Source organism: Mustela lutreola, chromosome 6, assembly GCF_030435805.1.
Source record: "Mustela lutreola isolate mMusLut2 chromosome 6, mMusLut2.pri, whole genome shotgun sequence".
Lineage (NCBI taxonomy): Eukaryota > Metazoa > Chordata > Mammalia > Carnivora > Mustelidae > Mustela > Mustela lutreola.
Window position 1 is genome coordinate 158455845 of NC_081295.1, and position 20986 is coordinate 158476830.

The 20986-nt window shown below is 39.8% G+C and overlaps 1 protein-coding gene across 1 annotated transcript; it reads right to left on the reverse strand.

Annotated features, from left to right (window-relative positions):
* Window positions 1-1451: 1451 nt before the first annotated feature.
* On the reverse strand, window positions 1452-2396 carry LOC131834757 (olfactory receptor 2B11-like). The gene has a single exon (XM_059179385.1). The coding sequence runs from the start codon at window positions 2394-2396 to the stop codon at window positions 1452-1454; it is 945 nt and encodes a 314-aa protein (XP_059035368.1).
* Window positions 2397-20986: the final 18590 nt, after the last annotated feature.

Below are 20986 nucleotides of genomic sequence, written 5' to 3' on the forward strand. Positions count from 1 at the left end.
GTGGACAATAGTGTGGAGATTCCTTTACAAATTAAAAGTAGAAATATGGAGGACATTAGGAGAAGGAAAGGAGAAGTGAATTGGGGGAAATTGGAGGAGAAGATTAACCATGAGAGACTGTGGACTCAGAAACAAACTGAGGGTTTTGAGGGGTAGGGGGTTGGGTGAACCTGGTGGTGGGTATTAAGGAGGGCACGTATTGCATGGAGCAATGGGAGAGGTGCATAAATAATGAATCTTGGAACACTGAAAAAATAAAATAAAATAATAAAAAAAGTAAAAAAATAAAATAAAAATAAAAATAGGAATACCATACAATGTAGTAATTCCACATCCAGTATTTACCCAAGAAACAAAAAACACTAATTCAAAAAGATATATGCATTTTTACATTATTAACATTATGTATCCCAACATTATTAACAATAGCCAAGATATGTAAGCAGCCCATATCCATCATAGATGAATAAAGAAGTAATACACACACACACACACACACACACACACACACACTGAATATTATGCAGCCATTAAAAAAAGGAAACTTTTTAATTTGCAACAAAATGGATGGAACTAGAAGATATAAAGCTAAGTGAAAGAAGTCTGGCAGGAAAAGGCAACATATTTCACTTATATGCAGGATCAAAAAAAAAAAAAAAAAAAAAACTAGTGAGCAAGCAGCAAGAACAAAAAACCCCAGAAACAGACTCATAAATAGAGAAAACGAAGTGTTTGTTGCAAGAAGGGCAGGTGCATGTGGTAAACAAATGAGGTGAAGGAAATTAAGAAGTAGAATTTTCTAGTTATAAAATGATTAAGTCACAGTAACAGAAACTACAGCATAAGGAATATTGTGAAAAACATTGTAATAACATTGTAGGGTGACAAATGGTAGCTACACTTATTGTGGTGAGCATTTGATAAGGCGTATGATTGTTGAATCTCTATATTGCACACCTGAAGCTAATATTATGTTGTACATCTATTGTACTTCAATAAAAAACAAAATCAAATGTTGATTAGCAAATCATACCCATGATATCACATCTACCATAGCAAGAAGGTAAACTGCGATCTGTATTACTTGCATTCCTTTTATAAAATTACACATAAAATGGTAAACTTTCATTTGTTTGATTGATGATCAACGAGTCAGTCAGTGAGCATTCATTCATTGCCGACTTTTCAGATTCCTGTAGCAGAATCTCTCAGTGGACTTAGAGGACATGAAGACAGGGATTCACTCTCATGTAAATTGCAGTCAAGTGGGAATTAGGGTTCATGATGCAAAGTGAGGGCCAATGAATCGTAGCAATGTGGTGAATATGTATGTGTAGAACAGATAATGACTGAAGGAAGCTAACCATTTCGGAGGAAGGTAAATCCAGAGGAAAATTAAGAGTAGGGGATCTTCAGAATCCTACATAAAGAGTGTGGAGTATACAAGCAGTTTATTCTCTTCCATGACAGATCAATGGGAAGACAAGCCTCCTGATTGCCCCCTTCATGTCCTTGTTCCTCAAAGTATAGATAAAAGGGTTAAGCAGAGGAGTCAGCAGACTGTAAAACAGAGCCATGAGTTTGTCCTTGTCCTGGGATTTAGTACCAGAAGGTTGCACGTACATGCATATCACTGGCCCATAGAAGAGAGAGACCACAATAACATGAGAGCCACAGGTGTTGAAGGCCTTCTTCTTTCCTGTTGATGACCGAATTCTGAGTACTGTAGCTACAATGAACCCGTAGGAGAGAAGGATAAGGGACAAGGGAACCAGGGTAAAAAATGTCACCACAAGAGAGAGCACAGTTACATTGAAAGTGGTGTCGACACAGGACATCTTGATCATCACTGGAATCTCACACAGGAAGTCATCCACCTTGTTGTTACCACAAAGTGGCAGTTGGATAGTGAGGGACGACTGAAGCAAGGAGTTAGCCAAACCACTTATCCATGCCACAGCCACCAGGGAGACACAAAATCGCCGATCCATGATAGCCTGGTACCTCAAGGGCTTGCAGATGGCCATGAACCGATCTAAGGACATGACCGCCAAGAGGATGCATTCTGTGGCCCCCAGGAAGTGAAACATATAGAACTGGGCCACACAGCCTCCATAACTGATGGACTTATCTGGTCCCCAGAGATTCCACAGCAGTTGAGGGATGGTGGTTGTGGTAAAACACAGGTCCAGGAAGGAGAGGTTGGAAAGGAAAAAGTACATAGGGCTGTCAAGATGAGGGTCTACCCTGGACACCATAATAATCAAGATATTGCCCACCAGTGTGCAGATGTAAGCCACAAACACCATTACGAAGAGTGGCATTTCCAACCAGGGATGGTCAGAGAAACCCAAGAGGATGAAGACCTTTGGAGTACTTGCATTGCCCAGACTCATGACCATTATTCCTCTTGTTGGTGGATTCAAGTCAAAGTGAGGACTTTTACTTCAGTATTGGATTTTCCTGATTGTCCATTTAGTCATTTAAGTACAGTAAATTATGCAGGGAGTTTCTCTGTGGTGTCACTCCAGTGAAGTGATCTAATATTTGTACTCATGAAAAAGTAGGAGCCTAAATGTCAAACATGATTATTTTGAAGCACATCTAAAAGAAAGGCCAACAAATCTCTCTAGTTTGCCTAGGAGATGCAATAGAACAAATGTTTATAGAAAAATGATTAGGGAAGGGGAAAGTCAGAATTGCTCTTGTGTCAGAGAATAGCATAAAGCAAAGGAGTGTTTTCCAGGAACCACCCATGCTGACTTACCACATGGCTTCATTTCTTTCATCCACCATCTGCTGGCCCTGGGCCACTCTGCTTGAATTCATGACTTGGTTTAGGTAAGTTCAGGACTTTCTGAGCTCCAGCCAGATCAGTCTGAATGCATAGAAACAAGGCATAGTGCTGTTCCTTGGGTCTATGCCTCAAATCCTAAAATGAATTTTGTAGCATAAACCTTTTGTAATAACGGGAAACATCAGCTGAAAGGAAATGATCCCTTTCCACATGTTCATTACTTGAGGAACAAATCAAATGCTAAATCCTGGTGATATGAGACTTCCAATACATCAGTGTTTAAAAAATGATATCATATGTGCTGGTGCTTGTCACATCAGGAGTTGTAATCTATCACAAACTTGACAGCTCTATGGTTCTTTATGGATTTGCTGTTTGTTTCCATTGCACCTGTGAGTGTATGTGTACGCATGTCACTTGGGTTATGATGTAAAATGTACATCTTATGTTCAGAAGTAGTAAGAAGTTTCAAGCACTGTTGTAGTAGAAAAGAGAATGTGAAATCAGAGAACCTGGATCCAGTCGACTGCTAATAGTTAACACATAGAGCTTTTCTGCATTGCTTACTTGCCAACTGTGGTTTTATTTTTTTGTAATTTTATTTTTTTCAGGGTTCCAAGATTCATTGTTTATGCATCACACCCAATGCTCCACGCAATACGTGCCCTCCTTAATATCCACCACCAGGCTCACCTATCCGCCATCCCCCACCCCTCTGAGACACTTAGTTTGTTTCTCAGAGTTCACAGTCTCTCATGGTTCATCTCCCTCTCTGATTTCCCCCAATTCACTTCTCCTTTTCTTCTCCCAATGTCTCCGTGTTATTCCTTATGCTCCGCAAGTAAGTGAAACCATATAATTGACTCTCTCTGCTTGATTTATTTCACTCAGCATAATCTCCTCCAGTCCCGTCCATATTGATACAAACGTTGGGTATTCATCCTTTCTGATGGAGGCATAATACTCCATTGTGTATGTGGACCACATCTTCTGTTTTTTTTTTAAAGATTTTATTTATTTATTTGAGTGAGAATGAGTGAGAGAGAGCATGAGAGAGGAGAGGGTCAGAGGGAGAAGCAGACTCCCCAAGGAACTAGGAGCCCAATGTGGGACTCCATCCTGGAAGTCTGGGATCATGACCTGAGCCGAAGGCAGTTGTTCAACCAACTGAGCCACCCAGGTGCCCCTGGATCACATATTCTTTATCCATTCATCTGTTGAAGGGCATCTTGGTTCTTTCCACAGTTTGGTGACCGTGGCCATTGCTGCTATGAACAATGGCCATTCTTTTCACTACATCTGTATCATTGGGGTAAATATCCAGTAGTGCAATTGCAGGATCATAGCGTAGCTCTATTTTCAATTTTATGAGGAAGCTCCACACAGTTTTCCAAAGTTGCTGCACCAACTTGCATTCCCACCAACAGTGGAAGAGGGTTCCTCTTTTTCCACATCCTCTGCAACACACATTGTTTCCTGTCTTGTTAATTTTGGCCATTCTAACTGGTGTAAGGTGGTATCTCAATGTGGTTTTGATTTGAATCTCCCTGATGGCTAATGATGATGAACATTTTTTCGTGTGTCTGTTAGCCATTTGTATGTCTTCTTTGGAGAAGTGTCTGTTCATATCTTCTGCCCATTTTTTTTATGTGATTATCTGTTTTGTGTGTGTTGAGTTTGAGTAGTTCTTTATAGATTTTGGATTTCAGCCCTTTGTAGTGTCAGTTGTGAATACCAACTGTGTTTTGTGATTATTAGTTAATCCAATATGTGTGGCTATGCTTCATTAAGTGAAATACTTAATCTGTGGGTGATTACTTTTATGAGGTGTGGTGCCCAGTGGTGATTTAGAGTCTATATCAATTCATTAATCCTTGTTCCAGTTGCATCTAAGTATTCACAGTGTACTTACCCCAGTTGGAAGCCTCACAAAGATTACACTTTCTTCCCTTTCATTCCCCAAATCACTCCTATCATGTGACTTGAATCCAGTGTTCATGATGTTAAGCTTTTTATGACAAAACATAAATAATTTAATTCATAGAAATGCCCACTGATGCAGTGAACCTACATTATTTTTCATTAAAAGAGATATGTTTTAAGTTATAATGATATTGCATTATTAAAGGTGTTGATTTATTTCTACATTTCTTTTAGTATATGACTTTGCATAGAGAGGCAACAATACACATGGAGTTCCAAAAAGATAAAACCAGTGAAGCTAAATAGATCACTCCCACCCACATACAATACCCACCTTAAATCACTGCAGGTAACCAATGGTCATACTCCCTGTTTTTGCAAAATTGACGTTGATCTTTTCTTTCCAACAGTATTAAGTGTTAGTTAGAGACAAGGATTGAATATTTTCTCTGCATTCAGCAGCTTTGCCTCATCATATCTTAGTTCCATAATATTATTTATTTGTTTGATTTGAAGAATCCCAAATATATTTTGATGTGGCAAACAATTTTCCCCTAAAGTAATATTTGCTAAGGAAGGTTTCCTCCCTGTATATAAAGCTGGAGGAGCATTTTCTTCATAGAGATAATAAATCTCACTGGACATTACTTGGCAAGAAACACTATAGAAATCCCCTCATGGGAATACTACTTTCTAGCTTTCTTCTTGGCACAATAAAACGGAAAGATAAATTTTGAAATTTTCCTTGTTGTGAGAAATGGACTCAGGAGTAAAAGAATCTTGGGGAAAAAAAGAATCTTGGAAAAATGCATCTACCTCAACAATTTCATAGAAAATTTCCTTACATATCAGTTAACATTTAACATAAATGTTTTTGATGTCAGGAAAGAATTTTCTTTCATTTATATTTTCCTCAGATTATTGTTTCTTGAGATTCTTCCTATAATAAAGGCAAGAATATTCCTTAATCTATACAGAGAAATCCCCCAATTATCCCATCTCCCACCAACCTCCCCTCCAGCAACTCCCAGTTTATTTCCAGAGTTAACCATCTCTCATGGTTTTCCTCAGTCTTTGATGACTTCCCCTTCGGTTTTCCTTCCCTTATCTTATGATCCTCTATGCTATTTCTTATATTCCACATATAGGTGAAACCGTATGATAACTGTCTTTCTCTGAATGACATATTTTGCGGAGCATAATACCACCTGGATCCATCCATGTGAAGGTACATGGTACGTATGCATCTTTTCTGATGGCTGAGTAAAATTCCATTGTATATATGAACTACATCTTCTGTGTCCATCGTCTACTGACGGGCATCTCAGCTCCTTCAACAGTTTGGCTATTGTGGACATTGCTGCTGTAAACATTGGGGCACAGATACAATTGCTGTGTCATAAGGTAGTTCTATTTTCAAATTTTTGATGAACCTCCGTACTGTTTTCCAGAGTGACTGTATAAACTTGCATTCCCACCAACAGTGTAAGTGTTTCCTATCTTTTTAATTTTTGCCATTTTACCTGGTGTAAGGTGGTATCCTATTGTGGTTTTGATTTGTATTTCCCTGATGTCGAGTGATCTTGAATTATTTTTTCATGTGTCTGTTGGCAATTTTTATGTCTTCTTTGGAGAAGTGTCTTCTCATGTCTTCTGCCTCTTTCTTGATGGGATTATTTGTTTTTTTAGGTGTTGAGTTTGAGAAGTTCTTTATAGATCTTTGATATCAGCCTTTTATCTCTCATGTCATTTGCAAATATCTTTTCCCATTCTGGAGATTGTCTCTTAGTTTTGTTGACTGTTTCTTTTACTGCACAGAAGATTTTTATCTTGATGAAGTCCCAGAAGTTCACTTCTTGCTTTTATTTCCCTTACCTTTACAGACATGTCTTGAAAGAAGTTGCTGTGGCCAATGTCAAAGAGGTTACTGCCTATGTTCTCCTTTAGGGTTTTTTTTTTTTTTCCTAGAACAAAGTCTTTTTTTTTATTTTTTATTTTTTATAAACATATATTTTTATCCCCAGAGGTACAGGTCTGTGAATCACCAGGTTTACACACTTCACAGCACTCACCAAAGCACATACCCTCCCCAATGTCCATAACCCCACCCCCCTTCTCCCAATCCCCCTCCCCCCAGCAACCCTCAGTTTGTTTTGTGAGATTAAGAGTCACTTATGGTTTGTCTCCCTCCCAAACCCATCTTGTTTCATTTTTAAAATTTAAAAAACTTTTAATGGTTTCACTTATTTGTGGAGCATAACAAATAGCATGGAGGACATGGGGAGTTAGAGAGGAGAGGGAGTTGGGGAAAATTGGAAGGGGAGGTGAATCATGAGAGACTACAGACTCTGAGAAACATCTGAGGGTTTTGAAGGGGTGGGGGTTTGAAGGTTGGGGGAACCAGGTGGTGGGTATTATAGAGGGCACAGATTGCATGGAGCACTGGGTGTGGTGCAAAAATAATGAATACTGTTATGCTGAAAATAAAAAAAAAATTATTAACATATAGTATATTATTAGCCCCAGGGGTACAGGTCTGTGAATCTCCAGGTTTACACTTCACAGCACTCACCATAGCACATACCCTCCCCAATGTCCATAACCCAATTACCCTCTCCCTCCCTCCCTCATCTTCCCCGGACAACCCCCAGTTTGTTTTGTGAGATTAAGAGTCTCTTATAGTTTGTCTCCCTCCCAATCCCATCCTGTTTCATTTATTCCTTTCCTACCCCCCAAGCCCCCCGCATACGATAATTGTCTTTCTCTAATTGACTTATTTCACTCAGCGTTAATTCCCTCTAATTCCATCCATGCCATCACAAATGGCAAGCTTTCATTTCTTTTGATGGCTGCGTAGTATTCCATTATATATATATATACACACACACATCACCTCTTCTTTATCCATTCATCTATTGATGGACATCTAGGTTCTTTCCATAGTTTGGCTCTTGTGGACATTGCTGCCATAAACATTCAGGTGCACGTGCCCCTCCAGATCACTACATTTGTATCTTTAGGGTAAATACCCAGTAATGCGATTGCTGGGTCATAGGGTAGCTCTATTTTCAACTTTTTGAGGAACTTCCATGCTGTTTTCCAGAGAGGTTGCACCAGCTTGCATTCCCACCACCAGTGTAGGAGGTTTCCCCTCTCTCTGCATGCTCACCAGCATCTGTCATTTCCTGACTTGTTAATTTTTGCAATTCTGACTGGCACGAGGTGGTATCTCACTGTGGTTTTGATTTGTATGTCCCTGATGCTGAGTGATACGGAGCAGTTTTTCATGTGTCTGTTGGCCATGTGGATGTCTTCTTTGCAGAAATGTCTGTTCGTGTCCTCTGCCCATTTCTTGATTGGGTTATTTGTTCTTTGGGTGTTGAGTTTGATAAGTTCTTTATAGATTTTGGATACTAGCCCTTTATCTGATATGTCATTTTCAAATATATTCTCCCAATGTGTAGGTTCTCTTTTGGTTTTGCTGACTGTTTCCTTTGCTGTGCAAAAGCTTTTGATCTTGATGAAGTCCCAGTGGTTCATGTTTGCCCTTGCTGCCCTTGCCTTTGGTGATGTTTCGAGGAAGAAGTTGCTGCGGCTGAGGTTGAAGAGTTGCTGCCTGTGTTCTCCTCAAGGATTTTGATGAATTCCTTTACCACATTGAGGTCTTCATCCATTTTGAGTCTATTTTCTTGTGTGGTGTAAGGAAATGGTCCAATTTCATTTTTCTGCATGTGGCTGTCCAATTTTCCCAACCCCATTTATTGAAGAGGCTGTCTTTTTTCCATTGGACATTCTTTCCTGCTTTGTCAAAGATTAGTTGACCATAGAGTTGAGGGTCTATTTCTAGGCTTCCTGTTCTGTTCCATTGATCTATGTGTCTGTTTTTGTACCGTACTTTCTTGATGATGACAGCTTTGTGATAGAGCTTGAAGTCTGGAATTGTGATGCCACCAACTTTGGCTTTCTTTTTCAACATTACTCTGGGTATTCAAGGTCTTTTCTGGTTCCATATAAATTTTAGGATTATTTGTTCCCTCCTTTAGGGTTTTGATGAATTCCTATCTCACACTGAGGTCTTTCATTCATTTTGAGTTTATCTTTGTGTATGGTATATGAGAATAGTCTAGTTTCATTCTTCTGCATGTGATTCTCCAGTTTTCCCAGCTCAATTTATTGAAGAGACTTCCTTTTTCCATTGGATGACTTTTCCTGATTTGTCAAAGATTAGTTGGCCATAGTGTTGAGGGTCCATTTGGGGGGGAGGTGTCTCTATTTGTTCCATTGATCTCTGCATCTGTTTTTGTGCCAACCATAACATCTTGATGACTACCGCTTTGTAATAAAGCTTGAAGTCAAGCATTGTAATTCCCACAGCTTTGGTTTTCTTTCTCAACATACTCCTGGTGATTCAGGGTCTTTTCTGGTTCCATACAAATTTATGGATTGTTTGTTCCAGGTCTGTGAAAAAAAAAAAATGTCAGTGGTGTTTTGATAGGGGTTGCATTAAACGTCTTAACAGCTCTGGGGAGCATAGACATATTAACAATATTTATTCTTCCAATCCATGAGCATGGAATGTTTTTCCTTCTCTTTATGTCTTCCTCAGTTATTTTCATAACTGTCTGTACTTTCTAGAGTATAGCTCCATTTCCCCCTTGATTGGGTTTATTCCTAAGGATCTTATGGTTTTTGGAGATATTGTAAATTGAAATTCCTTAATTTCTCTTTCCTCATTTATATTGTTTGTGTATAGAAATGCAACTGATTTTTTAAGGTTTCATTTATTTATATGACAGAGAGAGACACATTGGAAAGGGAACACAAACAGGGGGAGTGGGAGAAGCAGACTTCCTACCGAGCAAGGAGCCTGATGCTGGGCTCATTCCCAAGACCCTGGGATCATGACCTGAGCTCAAGGCAGATGATTAACAACTGAGCCACCCAGGCACCTGAAATGCAACTGATTTCTGTGGATTTATTTGTGTATCCTGCCACCTGAGTGTGGAGTCTTTTGGATTTTCCACATAAAGTATCATATCATCCATGAAGAAAGAGAGATTGACTTCTTCAATCTCTTAAATGCCTTTTATTCTTTTTGTTGTCTTGTTGCTGATGCTAGGACTTTTAGTACCATGCTGAATGATAATGGTGAGAGTGGGCATCCTTGTCGTGTTCCTAGTCTTAAGAATGTTATTCACTGCAGGCTTTTCATAGAGAACTCTTATGATATTAAAGTGTGTACTCTCTACCTCTATACTTTGAAGAGTTTTAATCAGGAAAGGATGTTATATTTTGTCGAATGTTTTCTCTGCATTGATTGAGGGAATCATACGGTTCTTGTCTTTTCTTTTATTAATATGCTCTATCACATTGATTGATTTGCAAATGTTGAACCACCTTGAATCCCAGGAATAAATCCAACTGGTACTGGTGAATAGTCCTTTTAATATACTGTTGGATCCCATTTGGTAGAATCTTACTGAATATTTTTACATCCATGTTCATCAATGATATGGTCTGTAATCCTCTTTTTTTCTATTTCTTCAACTTTCTTTTTTTATTTAAATTCAATTGGCCAACATCATTAGTTTCAGATGTAGCATTCAGTAATTCATCTGTGGCATGTAACACCTACTGCTTATCATATCGCATGCCCTCCTTAATCTCCATCACCCAATTACCCCATTCTCCCACCCACCTCCCCTCTTTCCTATAATAAAGAGTCTCTCATAGTTTCACTCCCTCCCTGTAATTCTCCTTTTCATGGGGTCTTTGTCTGTTTGGGGATCAGGGTAATGCTGGCCTCATAGAATGAGTTTGGAGGTTTTCCTCCTATTCCTTTTTTTTTTTTTGGCTTTTTTTTAAATTTATTTATTTTCAGAACAACAGTATTCATTATTTTTTCACCACACCTAGTGCTCCATGCAATCCGTGCCCTCTATAATACCCACCACCTGGTACCACAACCTCCCACCCCCCTGCCACTTCAAACCCCTCAGATTGTTTTTCAGAGTCCATAGTCTCTCATGATTCACCTCCCCTTCCAATTTACCCCAACTCTCTTCTCCTCTCTAATACCTCTATTTTTTGAAGCAACTTCAGTAGAATAGGTATTATTTCTTCTTTAAATGTTTGGTAGCATTCCCCTGCTGTGAAGCCATCTGGCCCTGGACTTTTATTTGTTTGTTTTTTATTTGTTTGCTTTATATTTTATTTTTCCAGTGTTTCAAAATTCATTGTTTATGCACCACACCCAGGACTTTTGTTTTCTGGAAGGTTTTGATTACTGTTTCAATTTCGTTGCTGGTTATCTGTCTATTTAGATTGTCTATTTCTTCCTGTTTCAGTCTTGGTAGTTTATAAGTTTCCAGAAAGGCATCTATTTCTTCCAGTTTGCTTAATTTGTTGACAAATAGTTGCTGGTAATAATTTTTAATAATTGTTTCTATTTCCTTGGTATTAGTTGTGATCTCTCCCCTTTCATTCATGATTTTATTAATTTGAGTCCTTTATCCTTTCTTTTGGATAAGTCTGGCCAGGGGTTAATTGATCTCATTAATTCTTTCAAAGAACCAGCTTTTAGTTTCCTTGATCTCTTCTGCTATTTTTCTGGTTTCTATTTCATTGATATCTACTCTAATCTTTATTATTTCTCTTTTGCTTGGTTTAGGCCTTACTTATTGTACTTTCTCCAGGTCCTTTAGATGTAAGGTTCACTTGTGCATGGGATTTTTCTTATATTTTTGAGAGATACTTGGATGGCTATGTACTTCCCCCTTAGGATCACTTTTCTGCATCCCATAGGTTTTGAACTGATGTGTTTTTATTCTCATTAGTCTCAATGAATTGTTTAAGCTCTTCTTTAATTTCCTGGTTGACCCAATCGTTCTTTTGCAGGATGCTCTTTAACTTCCAAGTGTTTGAGTTCCTTCCAAATTTCTTCTTCTGGTTTCATTCCAGTTTCACAGCACTGTGGTCTGAAAATATGCAAAGAATGACTCCAGTCTTTTGGTATTGATTGAGACCTGATTTGTGACCAGTATGTGGTCTATTCTGGAGAATGTTCCATGTGCACTTGAGAAGAATGAATTTTCTGTTGTTTTAGAATGAATGTTCTGTATATATATATATATATATGAAGTACATCTGGTACAATGCTTCATTCAAAGCCCTAGTGTCTTTGTTGATCTTCTGTTTAGATGATCTGTCCATTGCTGTGAGTGGAGTGTTGAGGTCTCCTGCTATTAATATATTATTATCAATATGTTTCTTTATTTTGGTTATTAATTGGTTTATGTAATTTGCTGCTCCCATGTTGGGGCATAGATATTTAAAATTGTTAGAGCTTCTTTTTGGAGAAACACTTTATTTTTTTAATTTTTTATTTTTTAAATTACTTTTCATGTACTAGAATTCATTATTTATGCACCACACCCAGTACTCCATGCAATATGTGCCCTCCACAATACCCACCACCAGGCTGACCCAAATTCCCCCCTGCCCCTTCTGAACCCTCAGAATATTTTTCAGAGTCCACAGTCTCTCATGATTCACCTCCCCCTCCAATTTCCCTCAACTCCCTTCTCTTCTCCATCTCCCCATGTCCTTCGTGTTATTTCTTATGCTCCACAAATAAGTGAAACCATATGATAATTGACTCTATCTTCTTGACTTATTTCATTCAGCATAATCTCCTCCAGTCCCGTCCATGTTGCTACAAAAGTTGGGGATTCATCCTTTCTGATGGAGGCATAATACTCCATCGTGTATATGGATCACATCTTCCTGATCCATTCGTCCGTTGAAGGGCAACTTGGTTCTTTCCACAGTTTGGCGACTGTGGCCATTGCTGCTATAAACATTGGGGTACAGATGGCCCTTCTTTTCACTACATCTGTATCTTTGGGGTAAATACCCAGGAGTGCAATTGCAGGGTCATAGGGAAGCTCTATTTTTAATATCTTAAGGAATCTCCACACTGTTGGAGAGACACTTCAAGTATGATATAATGTCCCTCTACATCTACTACTGTCTTTGGCTTAAAATGCAATTTTTCTGATATGAGAATTGCCACCTCAGATTTCTTTTGAGGTCTGTTGGCATGGTAAATGGTTCTCCATCCTGTCACTTTCAATCTGGAGGTGACTTTAGGTTCAAAATGAGCATCTTGTAGATAGCATATGGATGAGTCCTGCTTTTTTTTTTTTAAAGCAGTGATGTTTTTGTTTATTTATTTTGTGTCTTCTTTTTTTTTTCTTTTTTTAAAAAAATTTCTTTATTTATTTTCAGCATAACAGTATCATTATTTTTTCACCACACCCAGTGCTCCATGCAATCCATGCCCTCTATAATACCCACCACCTGGTACCCCGACCTCCCACCCCGCCGCCACTTCAAACCCCTCAGATTGTTTTTCAGAGTCCATAGTCTCTCATGATTCACCTCCCCTTCCAATTTGCCCCAACCTCCTTCTCTCTAACTCCCCATGTCCTCCATGCTTTTTGTTATGCTCCACAAATAAGTGAAACCATATGATAATTGACTCTCTCTGCTTGACTGATTTCACTCAGCATAATCTCTTCCAGTCCTGTCCATGTTGCTACTGCACTCCTGGTATTTACCCCAAAGATACAGATGTAGTGAAAAGAAGGTCCATCTGTACCCCAATGTTTATAGCAGCAATGGCCACGGTCGCCAAACTGTGAAATGAACCAAGATGCCCTTCAATGGATAAATGCATAAGGAAGATGTGGTCCATATACACTATGGAGTATTATGCCTGCTTTTTTATCCAGTCTACAACTCTGTATCATTTCATGGGAGCATTCAGCCCATTCACATTGAGAGTAACTATTGAAAGATATAAATTTAGTGTCATTGTATTACCTGTAAAGTCCCCATTTCTGTAGATTTTCTGTTTCTTTTTGGTCTATGCCACTCTTGGGGTTTCCCTTCACTTACAGAATTCTCCTTAATACTTCTTATGAGGCTGGCTTGGTGATAACATATTCTTTCAGCTTCTGCCTGTTCTGAAAGCTATTTATCTTTCCATTTGTTCCAAATGACAGCCTTGCTGGGTCAAGTATTCTTGGCTGCATGTTCTCATTTAATACCCTGAATGTGTCTTGCCAGCCCTTTCTGGCTTAACAGGACTATGTGGACATGTCTGACGTTATTCTGAAGTTCTTCCCTCCATACCTAAGAAATCTCTTACCCCCAGATGCTCTCAGGATAGCTTCCTTTGCTCTAAAATTTATAGGCATCATTGTTGTATGTCAGGATATTGATCTATTTTTATTGATTTTGGGAGGGGTCCTCTCTGCTTCTTGGTCATGAATGTTTGTTTCCTTCCCCAGATTAGGGAAGTTCAGCTGTGATTTGTTCAAATATATCTTCTAGTCCTCTCTCTTCTCTTACCCACCTCCCCCTCAGGGATCCCAATAATTCTGACATTAAAACATTCCACGGTGTTGTTCATCTCTCTAAGTCTATTTTCATGTGCTACTAGCTGCCTATCCCTACCTTCTTCAGCTTCCTTCCTCTCTATTAGCTGTTCTTCTAGCTCACTAATTCATTCTTTTGCCTCAGTTACCCTTGCTGTTATTCAGTTTAGACAGCATCTCATTCACAGCATTTTTAAGTTTAGCCTGATTAGATCTCATTTCTGCCCTTAGAGAATCTATATTGCCACTAATACTTTTCTCAAGCCTTGCTATTGACTTCATGGTTGCTCTCCTGAAGTCTATCTTTCTCATCTTCCTTTTGTTTATATGCATTTTTTCTATTGCAGAGGACATTGTCTCTGGTTCTTTTCCTTATTTGGAGTTCCTCCTCCTAGTCATTCTATTGAGGGATGGATGAGCAAATGGATGGAGTCTAAAATATCAACCCGACCCAAGATAGATGTACCCTAGCAAAATCCAGAGTGGTCAGTTGCCACCACTAAAAAGTCAAAGCTAAAATGAAACACAAGAGTAAAAATAAAAAACAGAAAAAATTTAAAAATAAAGAAATAATCTCAAAAAAGAGGAGATGGGAAGGCAGGCCATAACTCTCAGTGTGGACAAAGCAGGGTGTTTCAGTTCTCCCTGGGTGTATTTTAGTGTGTGTTTTAGAGGCCACTACATCCCAAAATTATGAGGAAAGTAAAACTTGTATATATAAAAAGGGAAAACAGAATAGAGTGAAACACGGGCTAAAATAAAGGCTATGTCTATTAAAAAATAGGTGTGTAAAAATACAAGTTCAAAGACACTGTGAATCGTGAGTTGGTGTAATAGACATCTAGTTGAAATGAGGATAAGGTATGAAGGAAAATACAGCAGGGGGAAATGGCAGGAGAGAAGGAGAACAAAAGAAGGAAAGAAAAGAAAAGAAAAGAAAAAAGAAAAGAATTATATCTGAAAATAGACAAGCCTTGAGGCAACGCCTGGAGCTCAATATACAATTTCCCCGGGCAGTGGGATTTTACAGTCTTATGGGGTCATAGGGTTGTTTCCACCTGTCCTTCCAGCCTGTGTTCTGGGAGAGGGGCCTGCCTCACTGTTTCTCAGGTATCCCCGCCTGGGCAGAGTTGCCCCACACTCTGTCAGGGAGATGGGCTCAGTAGAAACTGGCCCTCTTTTTGGCTTTTGTTCCCTGGGGTCTTTCCACACCTCTTCAGGGGATCAGGGCCAACATGGCCACAGCCAAACCTCTGGGCCAGAGCAGAAAATTTGCATTCTGCCCTCTTTAATAAACCCTCTGGGATAAACAGTCTCCACTTCTGTAGGTGCCCCAAACCATAGCCTCCTGCAGTGCGTGCCCACTGCAATCTCTCAGAAGTGTTTTAAGGGGCCTTTTGTACCTTGAAAACCGCCAAGTAGCTGTGGGTCATGCACACACCCAAAGCTCCAGAATCAGGTCTGTGTTCCACCCTAAAGTCCTTTCCCGGCCACTACTGCTCTGCGATTTTTTGCCCAGTCCTATGTTCAGGTTTCACATCTTCTTCAAACTGTTCAAGGAAAGAGTGGATGGCGACCCACTGGGTTCGGTTTCTGGCAATCCAAGCTGAGGGCCTCTTCTTGGTCTTGCTGACCGTAAGCTCCTCCTGGCTCCAGTGCGATGTCAGTCTACCAGTTCAGGCTCCCCCTTTTCTCTGAGGTCCCTCGTATCCTGAGACCACAGTGCTCTACCTAGAATTCTGCCTTTTCATTTCCAGAGCCCCTTTCAGAGAGGGATGTCTGTCCTAGAGCAGATTTCTACGGGTTCTGAGTTTGCACTCTGGTGTTCTCTCATCTTCCAGGGGCCGGCTTATGGAGGCTGCCTCCCCCTTCTGTTTCTCTTCTGATATTTCCCTGTGGATTCATGACTCCACGCTTCCAACCTTGCAAAAAGCAGTCACTTTTCTGCTTGTAGAGATCCTGATATATATTCTTAGAACTCACAATGATTTCATAGGTGTTCGAAATCGCCTGGCAGATATCCAACTAAATGCAGGGGACTCATTGAAAAGGGGTCCCCTTCTCCACCACCAAGAGCTATTGGGACACTAAGTTCTTTACAGGGAATTCCAAAGTATAAGCTATTCATTATATTAACTACTGACTTTTCTATCCTTTAATGTTGATTTCTGTTCTCCTAAACGTTAGCACTCACCAACAGAGAGAGACGGACCTGCCTATGACAATTACTGAGAGACAGAATCAAACATCTTCCTACACTCTCCAGTGAAAAGAAAATGTGCCTCCTCTGGGAGGGGGAAGGGTACAGATCCAGAACAAGAAGAATTGAAATATAACATGTTCCTACGCCAGGGTTTTTCAGGAAGGAGGAAGGCTCAACTGAATCACCCAGTGATGGGCACAGCCCTGCACGCTTCTGCGGTGGGGGGAGAAGGGAGTGTGGCGGGCATGGCTGCAGGTTACGTGATGCTCTCCCCTGAGACACACAGGCTTCCTGAGACAGGATGCAGCACTGACTACCACAAAAGCTTCTGGGTGCAGAGTCTAAGAGGATTGGGAGACTGACATCATCTGGAGTGTGAGAGGTTGTAAGGTAAGGGGACAGAGCAGAGAAAGTCAGGGAGTGGCTTATCAGAAGCAACAACTATCTAGTGTTTCCCTTAAATGTTAGGATTACAGGTATGTGGCACAAGAGATATCTTAAGAAAAGGGCCATGGAAGACAACGGATTCCAATATGAACATAACAGCCAAGCTCGAAGCATGTTTCGATTCTGACCGTAACCATAATCAGCTGTTTCTTCCTTCTCCAAAGAGTATAACTTACTCAGTTTACCAGTATTCCTGTCATAAGTTTCCTGTGAATTGTTCTAAATTAATTATTCCATAGGAACTGTCTGTTACTGTTGGGGAAGGAAATGCCTGGATTCTCCTGCACACCTGAGTCCAGTCGAATGATAAAATAGTTTCTGCTGCATCGTGATAAGGCATAACCTTGTTATCAGATCCTCCGTGCAGTGACTGGGGAGATTGTGGAAAGCAGTGGGTAATCATTTCTATCATCTTTAATGAGCCATTTACATAAAGACATTTCAGAAGTGAAAATTTCATACTAATGAGGATTAATATTTACTAAAGGTTTCTTGTAGTGCTTCAGTTATAATGTCCAATAACATTTATCATGTTTTCCTTTGGTTGATAGGAGAAATAAACATTTGTTATGAAAACAGAGATTCATAAGAGGCTGAGAACTCAAGCAACATATCTAATTGTGTGGGAATGACCCGAAATGAATCACTTGTGCTGGGTTATTTCCAAGCCAGAATCACATACTGAGTGCTTGTCTTGGCTCTCAGGGCTGGGCGAGGAAGCCCATGAAGCTGAGCCTTGGACATTGCCTTATTTCTCTATTTCTCTCGATGTCCAAGTGACACTGAAAGTCCACCTCAATGTGTAAACCTTCAGAATCTCACCTGCATTCAAAGACCACTCAATCTTTATTATGTTGAATGGGGATCTACAAATAGAATTTCTCATAGAGCATGAAACTCTTGTATCTTCACATTATATGACAGAGCCATTTGCTTAATCAGGGACTCTTCATAGGAAACTTTTATAGACTGATAATAATATATAGACATTTATAGTAATAAGATACACCTTTATTTTGTATATAATATAACAATAGATACTGATAATAATAGAGAATATTCCATGCAGTGTCCTATGAATTCATTAACATGGTGTTTTTTGTTTTTTTGGTTTTGTTTTTGTTTTATTGCTTTTCAGCGTAACAGTATTCATTGTTTTTGCACCACACCCAGTGCTCCATGCAATCCGTGCCCTCTATAATACCCACCACCTGGTACCCCGACCTCCCACTCCTGCACCTTCAAGACCCTCAGATTGTTTTTCAGAGTCCATAGTCTCTCATGGTTCACCTCCCCTTCCAATTTCCCCCAACTCCCTTCTCCTCTCTATCTCCCCTTGTCCTCCATGCTATTTGTTATGCTCCACAAATAAGTGAAACCATATGATAATTGACTCTCTCTGCTTGACTTATTTCACTCAGTATAATCTCTTCCAGTCCTGTCCATGTTGCTACAAAAGTTGGGTATTCATCCTTTCTGATGGAGGCATCATACTCCATAGTGTATATGGACCATATCTTCCTTATCCATTCGTCTGTTGAAGAGCATCTTGGTTCTTTCCACAGTTTGGTGACCGTGGCCATTGCTGCTATAAGCATTGGGGTACAGATGGCCCTTCTTTTCACTACATCTATATCTTTGGGGTAAATACCCAGTAGTGCAATTGCAGGGTCATAGGGAAGCTCTATTTTTAACTTGTTGAGGAATCCCCACACTGTTCTCCAAAGTGGCTGCACCAACTTGCATTCCCACCAACAGTGTAAGAGGGTTCCCCTTTCTCCACATCTTAACATGGTGTTTTAAAAGACAAGAGGTTTTTTTTTTTTTAAAAGATTTTTTTTTATTTATTTATCAGAGAGAGAAAGAGGGAGAGAGAGCAAGCACAGGCAGACAGAGTGGCAGGCAGAGGCACAGGGAGAAGCAGGCTCCCCGCTGAGCAAGGAGCCCGATGTAGGACTCGATCCCAGGACGCTGGGATCATGACCTGAGCTGAAGGCAGCTGCTTAACCAACTGAGCCACCCAGGCATCCCTAAAAGACAAGAGGTTTTGATTCTGATAAACTCCATTCTAAGGCCATTTCTTACCTTATCTTCACGATTTGGCTCTACAGTTTGCATTTTTAATTCTAACCAACACAGCAAGAAAGACAGGAAAGGGCTTCATCATCCTTCACTTACATGGAAATGATGACTCAGAAATTTTAAGTCAAGAAAATATGTCAGGTGAGGGACAGAAGCCATGTTCAAATCCAGTGGTTCTACTGGCTTAATGCTCTTTCTGGAGACACCTGGCACCTGCTTCAAGTATCTCACTCTTTCCGTAGCAGTGATTAAAATAAATTGTTTTGGTATGTACATAAAGCTGGTTGCTACTACATGGACCCCAGGCCCCCCAGTCTAAGGTCTGTGCAGAGTAACTCATGAAAACAATAGCAGGTGTCATTTTAAAAATCAGATTTTACCTATTTCCATGTCACGCCAAATGACCATTAGGGAGGGAGCAGAGAATCTGACTACTGTAGAGTTAGGATGTTTAAGAGAATCTTTTGGGTCAAAAAATATATATATATATAAGCAATCATGACCTGTTTTCTTTGCTTTAGCCTTGCTTGAATTACCTTACCTCATGGGACCCACACATATTAAAATAAACTACTATGTCAGGAAGATGCCTACAAATGCTATAATATATGTATGGCTACTTTGACTACGTGACATGTGAGCAGGGTTTCCAACAGTCACATGTATTGGGATCCCTGTCATTGTGCAGAGTTGTTACTTCGTATTTCGCAGTTTTGAATTGTTCCGCTTGTTCCCATCCCTTTTTTTTTTTTTTGCCATATTTAAAACATTTTTAATCCCAATTTAATTGCAAATATTACTACAAGGCACAGGTATTTAAAGTTGCAAGCAATATTTGTTGGGTAAGTGTTAGATCACCATATACTATGCTTATAGATACATAACCTTCATATATCTGTGACTATTCCTTTTTTTTTTTAACTTTATTTTATTTTTTCAGTGTTCTCTTGTTCCCATCCTTAACGTTGGGTGCTTTTGCAAGGCTCAGTAGAGTAAATTACAGCAAAGCAGTAGATTCAAATGATCCATAACACCACCATCTTTTCCCAGGACATAATGTTTGGGTGGCAGTTTTGTGTTTGTGTGTGTGTATATGTATATATGTATGTACGTATTTCCTGCCGTTCTTCTCTCCATCACGGCATGTGCATGGCAAAACATGAAGGGGGATGAACGTCAAGAGGGATGATTAGAGACGGTGATAAAAAGAAATTCCACAAGCGGGAGTATGTGGAGGTGAACCTATAGTAACATACACATGGACGCAGACACAACAATGGCCGATACTTTCTGAGCACTGAATCGTTTTCCTAAGTGTTTTATGGGAATTAACTCACTTAATCCTCACAGCAACCCCATGAGGAACATGCCATTCTAATCTCCTTTAATAAGTGGAAAAATGGAGGAAACAGATAGTTTAAATGTTAACTTTGGCCCAGCATTAGATGGCTGTGTTGGGATCTGAACCCAGATAGAATATCTCCAAAATACTCTTAATTCTGATGCTCCTAAGTATGGATTTGGATCTGTGTGCTTTTGTGTGTGGGTGTACGGATGGATGTACACGTGCAAAAAATGGATGTTCTTGTATGTATCTTTTGTGAATGCCCCTAATATATTTGTCTTTTCATAGTAACTTGGAACCTCAAAAAGTACATTTGTTGGTTATATTTACCTGCAACAAATATTACTGTGGGATAAACAATGATGTGTTCTAAACAAACGTAGCGTAAACACGGTCTCACGTTATGCCGATGAACACGTTGAGTCCAGAGCAGCAGACGCGAAACCTCCTTGGTCGTCTGCCCTTTCCATGGTAAACATTCCTTAGACTCGTGCTGGATGATATTTCAAAAGAAAAGCCAAACGGCAGTACACCCACAAAGAAGAATGAGGAATGTTTTGTCAGGAACTCCTAGGTATTAGGTTGAGAGACAACTGTCACATTGAGACATTTGAGGGAGATGAGCTTTATCGTAATTAACTTCAGAAAACACACTCAGCAGCCATGGGCAGGTGCATGGGCAGCCAGAGGAAAGCTTAGTGTTCCAGCTTTTCCTCGTTACAGGAGAACCTATTCATTGCTAAGTG

Excerpts from the sequence above, each read along its gene's own strand:
- LOC131834757 (XM_059179385.1), bottom strand. The coding sequence starts at position 2,396 with ATGAGTCTGGGCAATGCAAGTACTCCAAAGGTCTTCATCCTCTTGGGT.